The sequence below is a fragment of the Polypterus senegalus genome, chromosome 12 (assembly GCF_016835505.1).
Source record: "Polypterus senegalus isolate Bchr_013 chromosome 12, ASM1683550v1, whole genome shotgun sequence".
Lineage (NCBI taxonomy): Eukaryota > Metazoa > Chordata > Cladistia > Polypteriformes > Polypteridae > Polypterus > Polypterus senegalus.
The window spans coordinates 141,214,060-141,225,288 of NC_053165.1; the positions used below are offsets into that span (position 1 = coordinate 141,214,060).

At 37.6% G+C, this 11,229-nt stretch overlaps 1 protein-coding gene across 1 annotated transcript; it reads right to left on the reverse strand.

Moving 5' to 3' along the window:
- Positions 1-4,691: 4,691 nt before the first annotated feature.
- Positions 4,692-9,623, reverse strand: LOC120541733 (proline-rich transmembrane protein 1-like). The gene is made up of 2 exons (XM_039773629.1): positions 9,053-9,623; positions 4,692-7,474 (listed from the first exon to the last, which is right to left on the reverse strand). The coding sequence occupies exons 1-2, from the start codon at positions 9,413-9,415 to the stop codon at positions 7,325-7,327; spliced, it is 513 nt and encodes a 170-aa protein (XP_039629563.1). The 5' UTR covers positions 9,416-9,623; the 3' UTR covers positions 4,692-7,324.
- Between the last annotated feature and the right edge of the window lie 1,606 nt (positions 9,624-11,229).

Here is an 11,229-nt window from a genome sequence, read left to right on the forward strand (position 1 = left end):
TTGAATATATTGAAATAGTTTTACTGTCAAATAATGTAAACAGTACGTGGCACGTGTTTCGCCCTAATTCTGGGCTCATCAGGTAGTACACACTCACTGCACTCCCTCTCGGGAATCGAACCTCGGACGTCAGCGCTAAAGGTGAAGCCTCTCATGTTGCGCCAGGGTGTGTGTATATATGTATATATATATATATATATATATATATATATATATTACTTTTGAGAGTGCAACGTATAGTTGTCCAGGAGAAAAGCAATGTTGCCTCAAATCAATGGCAACCTTTTGTAGGGTTTGTCCCTGAGACTTATTAATTGTCATCGCGAAACAGAGCCTTACTGGAAATTTGAGGCATTTCAATTGAAATGGGGGATCAGAGGGTATAACAGTGATGCCAGGAATACATTCAGAGCGTTGCACTGTGATGTTTTTTGTGTAGCTGTCTTCACACAGCTTCTCCGCTGCTTTATAAAGGAATGCTATATAAGGCCATCGTTTCTCCTTGCTTTGTGGTTCTGTACTGTTTTATTGTTCGTTTATTACGATTCTTATAGTTATTGTGTAGCTATTCGAGACTTACTTTACTGTTCAGGTACCCATTTCCTTTATTTAATCTATGGCTTGCACGTTATTTTTTGCTCATTTATTACGATTATATAGATATTTATTGATTCCCTTCTTTAGCTGGCTGCCTGCTCATATATGACGCTCCGCTGTTTTTTTTGTGAAACAGCCTTTACACAGCTTCTCCGCTCTTTTATAAATGAACAACATATAAAGCCATCACCTTGTCAATTGTGTAATGCGTTTTTTGAACAGGTTTGATGCATGGAAGTGATCACTCGTACTGCGTTCAGAAAGTTCACGTGAGCTGCTCTCTTGTGTGATGTTGCGATGTCCACGGCTTAATTTAATGTTAGCTAAGACCCGGCACTTAAACATTTCTGGCTGCACTCCTGTTGTAATATGACGGAGCTGCACGAGCTCACTCTTGAGAATACAACGTATAGGAGAAAAGCAATCTTGCCTCAAATCAATGGCATCGTTTTGCAGGGTCTGTCCCTGAGACTTATTACTTGTCATCGTGCAGCAGAGCCTTACTGGAAATTGGAGGCATCTGAATTGAAATGGGAGATCAGAGGGTATAAAGGGGACATGAGGAATACATTGAGTGTGGAGAAACTCTAGAGACAGCGTGTGTATTAACATGTGGATTTTTCTGTAAGTATTTGGTGGCAGTGTGACGAAGTTGCTTCCGCAAGACGGCGTTAGCCGCGGAGCTCAGCTCAGAGCAAAATGAGGTGAATGGGAGGGGAGATGATGACGTCACTCCCCCACCCACCTTAACTGTCAATCCCCCCACAAACACAGTCTCTCTGAATTTGCATAAGCACAGCCCTTCACCAGCAATTTGAACTTAGTTACAAAGATGATCAAAACTCTTGTTTATACCCTGCGTCCTCTCATTAAACTTGCATCCTGCATTTGCCGTGGGCATGACAAACGCCAGCAGCAGCCTATCTATGAACTTAATTTAAACTTTAGGTTTACACCGTGCTTTGATTCCGAAGTAGCAGCACTCATGAATATGGTTGTATGTGTCACTCGCTCGCTTCTTATTGTTCGCTGCCTTCTCAATTGTATAATGCTTGTTTTCTTCAGCGTTTTTTTGAGCTCTTCCTTGTTTTCTACGTACTGCCTTGACAGTCAGTTTACGTGATTACGTGGGAGGTGTGATGATGTCCCATGAAACTCCGGCCCCCACGGCCATCGAGCTCAACTCCTTTACAGTATACGGAGAAAAATAGATTCCAGTTATGACCATTACACATCGAATTTCGAAATGAAACTGGCCCAACTTTTGTAAGTAAGCTGTAAGGAATGAGCCTGCCAAATTTCAGCCTTCCACCTACACGGGAAGTTGGAGAATTAGTGATGAGTGAGTGAGTGAGTGAGGGCTTTGCTTTTATTAGTATAGATTTTGTGACACTCCTTCAGCTCCTTCCTTTTGCAGTCTATATCTTTATGCTGATTAAAAGTGTTCTTTACAAACGTTACAAACGTTTAACTCTTTGGTTACAAATGCTTCACAGCATGTTGGTATGAATGAAATGAAATAGCTTTGAGTCACTTGCAAGCTGAGAAAGTTCCTGAATCTGATACTTTACCTGAAAGACTTATTTGTGTTATTAAGAAGAGATCATTTGACTTTAATTACATAGGTGAGTTAAAAACGCTGTGACTCCTGGGGAAATCAGATCCAAATATATCACCACTTTTCCTCTTCTTGGAATCGTTTGTGAATCACTCATGATGCAGGAAGGCATCAAATTGTACATAAAGATCAAGTTTATGCATTGTCAAAAGTGTAGATTATTATTGGCAGAAGGGATGAGCATACAGGATGAGAAAAGTCTAAAATGCTCTGCTACACAAAGAAAGTGCTAAAACCAGGAACTTGGCAAACTAAACAGATTTGAGACTTGTGGTAATCTGAATTGCAGTCATTCTACTACTTCTTCTATTATTATCACAAAACTGGTTGGTTCATCCAAGGTGACAAGACTAGCATACATTACAATTATTTATATTTATTTCCTAAATAAAGTTGGGACACAGGTAGGTTAAATGACCTGCTCTGTGTCACACAGTGAATCATACACAAGGATTGATCTGGCAACCTTATGATTTTAAAGCCCAATGCCTTAGTCACTCCTTTTAAACATTGAATAATAATGCTAACAGAGATACAGTATATTGTATACAGAATTTAGCTTTTTAAACAATTCAAAAAAGGAGAAAATAAGGAATTCTATAAATATGAATAAAGAGTAAAGATACATGAAAAAACGAATACATTTTGTGAACAGTGATAAAACAAAAATGTGGCTGGGAAGAGATACAGTATCTGTCAAACTTCAGAGGTAACACCTCCTGTGTATGTTGTGGCCAGAAACTTATGCAAGAGGTGAATCAAAGTCAACAACAGCAACAGCTTATGTATTATATAGCTCAAAAATACACAAAGAATGTCTCCATGGGCTTTAACAGGCCCTGTTTTTGACAGCCCCCCAGCCTTGACTCACAAAAAGCCACAAAAAACACTCCCAAGACAAGAAAACAACTCTTTTGAATCATTTGAAAGCTGCCTTCTGCTTACTTATTGAATATGTATATGTATAATGTATAATAGGTTGATACATATGTAAGGCACTATATAACAGACAGACAGACAGATAGATAGTGTTTTGTACAGCTGACTCCAATGTACTGGGCTGTGACCATCTAAAGACGGATATGATTGTGGAAAATACATGCTTGGACAGCTTAGAAAAGGCAGTGTATGCGGACTAATTTATGTGGACCTCCTTGAAGGGTAAAACATGGCCGTGACTTTCAATAGTCTTAATGGAGCATAAGACTTGTAAAAGGCCATCTACTGTATAATACAACACATGGTATGCATGCAATAGAGACTGCATTTAACTGCATAAGCAGTTAATAAGTACAATATCTTTTAGCGACGCGGTCAAGAAATAGTATGAAACACCAAAAAACAGAAAAGTAGGCGATAGATAGATAGATAGATAGATAGATAGATAGATAGATAGATAGATAGATAGATAGATAGATAGATAAGACAGTATATGGTAGATAGAGAGCTCTCTGTTGTCCAGATGATAAAGCAGCTTTCAAGTTAGCGTGTGTGTATACACAGTCTTTTGACACATACACCAGTTTTACTTTTCTAAAGTAAATCAGAAATGCAAAATGAAAACTCACTCACAGAATAGATACGTACAAATTCAAAACACATATGATGTTAGAATTTATTCATTTAAATTACAAAGGTTACAATTCTTTTAGATATGATATATGAAACAAATGGATTTATCTTGTAGACGATTGTTCACTGTACTGTATTTTATAACTAAAAGGCCAAAAAAGAAAACAATAATTCATCAAATATAAAAAAAGAAAAGAAATGTAATACAAAGTGGGAACATCTTTACACCATTGGATTTTTATTAGTTACGACTTTGAGAGGACATTTACAGATAAGATATCCACACACAAATGATAAGCCCTTTTCAAACAATTTAATAAAACAGCTGACATTAGCTTACAGTTGCAATCAGAAATATTTAACCCCCAAAAGATTGCGACGATTTACCAATGAATGTTTTTTCACAGAGCTAGATTTTGCTTTGCATGACTTCTTTATCAGTTGAGTTAAATGTAAAATCAACAAAGAAAATGCATGATGTAGTATTCATGAGTAACAGGATATTTTATTAATATAGCCATGTCACAGTTATTCAACCCCTATATAATATTGCTGTTTTTAGAACCTTCTGCTAGCTTTTATGCGCTAAAGTGAAGCTAAAACACAATTAAGCCTTTGCAAATTCAATAATAATCCTTTATTGGCTTCAACTGTAATCCATATATAAACACCATGAAGGTGTTGAAGGTGAGTTGCAATCATTGGTAAGACTATGGGGCTTTCACGAAACCTGAGGGAGGAAATTATTTCATTGCACATGAAAGGTATTGACAACAACAACAACATTTATTTATATAGCACATTTTCATACAAAGAGTAGCTCAAAGTGCTTTACATATTAAAGAATAGAAAAATGAAAGACACAATTATAAAACAAAATAAATCAACATTAACATCGAATAAGAGTAAGGTTCAATGGCCAGGGGGGACAGAAAAAACAAAAAACAAAAAACAAAAAGTTTTGAGTATTAGAAGATCCCCCAAAACTTGAACATTCCTAGAGGCACCACTGGAGGCAGTATAGGGACGTTTAAAACTTATGGCACATCTGCAAACCTGTCTGGCTGAGGGAGAAAGCCTAAAGGATCATCAAGAGCCCTTAAAAGCTTAGTCAGAACAACTAAGAAAACTGCAAAACACCCACAGCGTTTTATTAGCAACTGTAATATGAGCACTGAATAAACAAAGACTTCATGGCTGCACTCCAAGATGCACTCCACTCTTGACCACAAAGACTATCAAAGGTCGACTAGTATATACCAGGAGAAATGTGGACAGGCCTACAGAGTTTTGGGTAACGGTTCAATGGACTGATGAAACTAAACTGAAACTGTTTAGACACAAGGACCAGCGGTAGTTCAGGCTTATCACCAAAAGAATACCATCCCCACAGTCAAGTATGGAGGTTGGTCATTGATGATGTGGGGATATTTTTCTGCTGCAGAAACTGGAAATCTTGACTGTGTAACTGGCATCATGGATTTCTTGAAATAACTGGCCATTTTAAAGAGGAATGTGATGCGTTTTGTTCACAAATTGAATCGTAGAGATCATTGGACTTTCCAGTGAGACAATAATCCAAAGCGCACATTAAAGTTAACCAAAGTTTGGTTAAGAAATTGATCCTGTAATGCCCTTTGAGTGGCCTTCTCAGTCCCCAGACTTAAATCCCATTGAAAATCTTTGGTGGGATTTAAAGAAGGCAGTTGTAGCATGGACACCATTGAATATCAATGAGCTAGAGGCTTTTGAATGTGATGAATGGGCGAAGACTCCAACAGAGAGATGCAAGAAGCTTGACAGCACTTATGGAAAATGATTATTAGAAGTTATAAAGACTAGAGGATGCTCTGCAAAGTACTGAAGCTGGCTGTTGAATAAAAGTGCACACGAATATTTATGAATAGAGTTACATTTCTCACTTGAACTCAAACTTAAGAGAATTTATGCTCTCAAAATAACTTAATTTTATTGTTTAATGAGGATTTTTGTCATAAAATTTCATTAATCTTGATTCATATCACTATAATGTCTTTTGAGGTGAAGGGGTTGAATATTTCTGATTGCAACTAAAAGTCTTTAACATTGTGCAATGATTTGTCATTGTTTAAAGGTACAAGTCCCTTCATTATCACACCTCCCAGGCCACTATCGATGAAACAAACCATTTTTATATCTGCTGCTTGTGAAAATCGATATACCTTAATATTGTTAAGTTGAACCGCCCTTATCTTGAATGCATTTTAAATAAACCTCACTCCTTCTATGAGCACAATGTTCTTTGAGTATTTGCATGTTTTTGTTTTCTTCATAAATTATTTCTACAGCCCAAAATGAAGTGACATTCTGTATTGTTCTCTCATGATATATTAATGTGTGACTTCCAGTGCATGCGTTTAACCTGAAAATGATGAGACTATTGTGTTGCAGTGTGGCGATGTATTTCTAATTTAAGGAAATGAGGCTGCTTAATCCAACCCCTAGTGAGTATGAAAGTAAAAGGCCAAAGACCACATCATAAAAGTAGGCCATGTAAGAAGGTTATTTTTCTCATTGAAGGAAAGAACAATTTTGGAAAATACAATGGCAACCCTCAATATGCTGTTAAAAACATAGTAGATCATTAGATTTTCAGTTTTTTGAGTCTCTTGGAAAATACACATTTTGGAGAAAGAACAACAGATTATTAATCAAAGCAACAGACATACTGTAAGTGTGGGGTTTCAATATGAGCCCTGATTAGTGTTTTACTAAACAAACCTATTAAAGACGGTAAACGACACCTTTAAAGCTATAACGCAATAAACGGAATGTGTACATTATACTTGACTCTGTAGAATTCACAAAAAAGCATTCAGACCAAATAGTTTGCATAATACAACATTTACGTTTAATAAGGTAGCAGGCATATCAGCAATACATTCATCTGAAGTTTGTTATAAAATCAAAGTGAAATTCCCCAAAGACAGATCTGAAGGAAGGTGCCGTTTCACCACAACAGGACAGCACTGGACATGCATTTACAACTCATGAGATTCCACCTGACAGGGGATGGGATGTGCATTTTATTCTTGTCCCTTTTGTAATGTAGAATGTCAATAGCTACACTTTCAATTAGACATGCACTTGCTCTCACGGGGGCTACCCATCCTATACTTCTGTGTGCCTGAAGCCATTATCGCTCTCTATACAGTATTAATTCCTGGTGAAACCTCATATCAACTAAAGGTGGATACGCAGAGCTACACAGGAGCACAATGATTTTGTTGCTTGAAATTCCAGCAAATATCTGCAAGAATTGAAATAATTACTTTAAACCATCTAGTTCAAGTTTGGGCATTAGGTAAATCAATATTTTTTATAAAATTACATTGAAAGCATTTGAATCAGAATTTCTTTTGATTTATATACTCCATACATGTTACAGAAGGCCTTTTTTTTGGAAACAAAACTAAAGCACTACGAAATATTCTTGCAGTAGAATTTTTTTATCATCAGTTCATCAGCAGAGCAACGATGACTTACAAGGCAGAAAACTCAATGTATAACATTTCTTGCAATCACAGTGCCGATCCAAATAACGAGGATGCAGATGCCGATGCCCAGGGCAGTATGATTCAGAACGCGGGCAGTTCGGGAGTGTTTTCTTGCCAGGTCCAGGTTCCCAGCTTTGTTGGCATCTTGGGTCTACAAGACAAAAAAGAAAGTATTTTTTATTTTTCTGTTGACACTTTTTGCCTCATTTCATTATTTATATTAGCGGTCAAACGGTTGGGGTCACCTGGATATTTTCATGTTTTTCATGGAAATCAATACTTTTTTTAACAAGATACCTTCAAATTGATTTAAAAAACACAGTCAAGGCGTTACTAGTGTTTATAATGACTATTACTGGTTAAAATGGCTGATTTTTAATTTATTGTTCACATAATGCCACAAAGCCTCATCTTCACCAACATTTACTTATCGTCATCTCTCTTAGCTCAGGTTCCTTTACATCCACACATGGCCAAAATAAAACAGCTTTCTCATGGAAAATGTGAGACTTTTTTGGAGAATGAAGGCAATTCCATGAGACAGATTACAAGGAAACTGAAGACTTCATACAAAGGTGTCTGTTACTGTGTTGAGAGAAGAAGGTGAACTGATTTAACAAGGATAGAAAAAGAGGGAGAAGGACAGATGGACAACTGAATAAGATGATAAGGGCATCAGAGTCTGTAGTTTGAGTAACAAACAGCAATGATGTTGGCTCAGTATGGAAGTGAGAACAGCATGAATCAATGAAAAGTTTATAAATGGGTAGAATGGTGTAAAGGGGGAAAAATAAATGTAACTGGCGATATTCGATCTGGTCAACCATCAACGTCATACACACAAGACCACATCAATATGGAGAATATCTTTATCAGAGAAGACCCATGTATTATGTTGTCTGCCATTAGTACAAATTTGTACATCAGCTATGGATCTGCACATGTCATAGTGTGTATGATGACTTAGGTTACCATAAAGTTTGTACAAGATGAATACCCAAACAGTTTACTGATCTGCACAATCCAACATCCTTCAGTGAATTCCAGCAGGTTTCACTCTCTCTGCCCAAAGAAATCTCACTATGCTCAGCAATGGTGCAATCACTCAGCAGACCGCCCATGTTGATTTGACCCTGGCTTCAACTAGACAAATGGCAGAGCACTACACTGTGACTTTTATGAATTACCCATAAGCCATTGCCTCTACTTTCAGAATTAATCTCAAATTAATTGAAAATGTAAAAAAAGCAATATATAACATTGATTTTCCAATGAAATGTCTATTAAACAACAAAGTTTTTGAACTCACTGTTTTTTCAGAGGTCAGTGAGAGTTGAAAACTATCAAGACAGCAAAATAGGAAACAAACATAAAAACTTTACATACCATAACAGTCTAAAATAATATTCAGGGTTGCTAGAAGCAGCTTATCCCACATTAGTATTGGCCATACAGCAGAATATAAATTTGTCATAAGGCAGACAATAAACTTAAACTGGGTTGAGTAATATGAAAACTGTGTGAGACTGTTGAAAAATGCAGGAATCAAAATACATAAAATTAAGTCAAAACACAATACAGCTTTTATCGCACCTTTCAAGGCCTTCGGGCACCTGGGGTCGCTGGGTTAGACCGTTGGCTACTTATTCTTTACCAACATTACAGTGAACAAGGCGGCACGCCATAATTCAAGGCAGGTCGATTCCCTGAAGGGTAACACTGTACTTACCTTTATGGAATAGATGAGAGCGGCAATTCCGATTGGAAGACAACAGCAAAGCATGGTGAAGATGGAGTACCCCAAGTAGTCATGCTCCGGGTGGGCAGGCGGGACTTGAGTTATGCAAACACCTGGTTGAACGGTGACCGCTGCCGGATGGCCAATCGGGTTCGTACCATACTGTCCTGGCACTAAAGGGTAAACATTCTGCTGCGCTACTGTAGGGTAACCTGTTTGATTTACCCCGCCGAAGCCCCCAGCAGATGGCTCCTGATAAGGTGGAAGTGCGATATTGGCACTGAATTTGTTCTCCGGGTCCCATGCCGCTGGGTCAGTAGGATATGGGCTGGAGTCCGGGTATGGCCTGCTCATTTCACTGCTCCAAAGCGCGTGAACCTTGTCTTCTTCTACTAAGCGAAATGAAAAATGTGTGTGTGGTACAGATGACTACACTCAGCGCCAAGTTAATACACACACCAATTGCGTCTTCGGTAATCGTAAAGCAACTAAGAAAAATACATCAACCCAATAATAAGTGAGAAAGATGAGGAGTGAGACTACTGTTTCTTTCAAAAACCGATGCAGAATATCAAATAACGAAAACGCACTCCAAGAGACATCTTTTATAGTCAAAGCACCCGCCCTTATATGCTTCCAGTTAAACAACTACGTAAAAACAAACGACAACGCAGATGCGCAGCTTCTCAGCGCCCACAGTTGGTCTTTTTTCCAAATGTTATTTCAGACGCAGGTAAAACTAAACGAACAGCCCATCTATCCGAAGTTTCTGCAACAGAGCAAATCCCTGGATAAATCAGTGCCAGACAATGACAATGACGTACCCCAACTGAATAATCATGTGGGCACAATTTACTAGAAATACATTAAAATCAAGAGCGACGTTTGGGGGTGGCAAGTGGGGCAACCGCCCCAAGGCCCGCACCAATTGGGGGTCTTAGAGTCCAATTCGAGCGGATTTGTCAAGTTATATTCTCCGGTTATATTTTGATAAAATCCGCGTGTTATCTTGCAGAAATGTAGCTAAAGAATGTAATGAGAAAATCCGGTGTATGTTAACATTATACATGATTAAATTCGGGCGCAAGTTTATACAGTCCACACATACCGGTAACAGCGTTTGACATAAACGGCCCCGCGTGGGGACCCGCACACCCCTAATGCCACCTCTGATTAAAATGTTGTGAAACTCAGAAAAATTCGTAAAGTGGATCCTCAAGTAGTCTCCAAATTCGTCAAAAAGTGTTTTATTATTATTATTATTATTATTATTATTATTATTATTATTATTATTATTATAACATGGTCTATTATAAAGCCCGAAATTAATCTTTAAGGCTCATAAGAGAATGCAATATAACATAATTTAAATGTAAGTGTTAGGTAGTAATGATTGATTTTTACACACCCACGAAGTGTTTTATCAAATCTTGTTCGGAACGGAATTTGAATGAGACAAGCTCTAACCTTTCTCTGGTGTAAGATCTTACACAAAACCCTGTCGTTAAGGGTTGTATTTTACAGAAAAACCGACGCGACTGCTACTTAACTATAATAAATAGTTCAATTAAAATGAAAACAGTTTTAAATCCTTGCACTTACGAGAACATATTTATCAGTTAGTTACGTTTTACTGACGCTCCCCTCACCGCAGTTACTCGATCCCAATTAATTAATTGCAATATAGCGCTGTGAAGTGAAGACTGTAACAAAAGAACAGAAAAAAATCCCTCATCATTCATTAATAAATACGCGAGCTATGTTTTAAAGATTTCAAAAGGAAACAAATCTTGTAAATTAAAAGTCATGCTAGCAGATAACAACCGATTAAAGGTTGAAGAACAGGAAATAAAAATTTAATTTAAAAACACACCTAAAAAATAACTGGAAGTTTAACGATCTTTTGGAATGAACAGTCTTTCTGAGCTACAGAAAGTGGAACACCCACGCCGTGGCACTTTACAATATAAAATTGCACAATATGGGGTCCAACTGCACGTGGAATAAATGTGTCAGACACGCTGATGTTTCTTACCCTGACCACGAGCCGCAGCTTGGTCCAAAAATGATGATTGCCAAAATTGTATTTTAGTGAAACGCCCAACAGACATTTTACTATGAGTGAGCAACCTAATTAGAAACTCATCAGAGGGAATTTTTGAAGCCTT

Coding starts and splice junctions, on each gene's coding strand:
- LOC120541733 (XM_039773629.1), bottom strand. CDS start 9,415: ATGAGCAGGCCATACCCGGACTCCAGCCCATATCCTACTGACCCAGCG. Junction 7,475..9,052: donor CTCTCATCTATTCCATAAAG/GTAAGTACAGTG, acceptor TTTGTCTTGTAG/ACCCAAGATGCCAACAAAGC.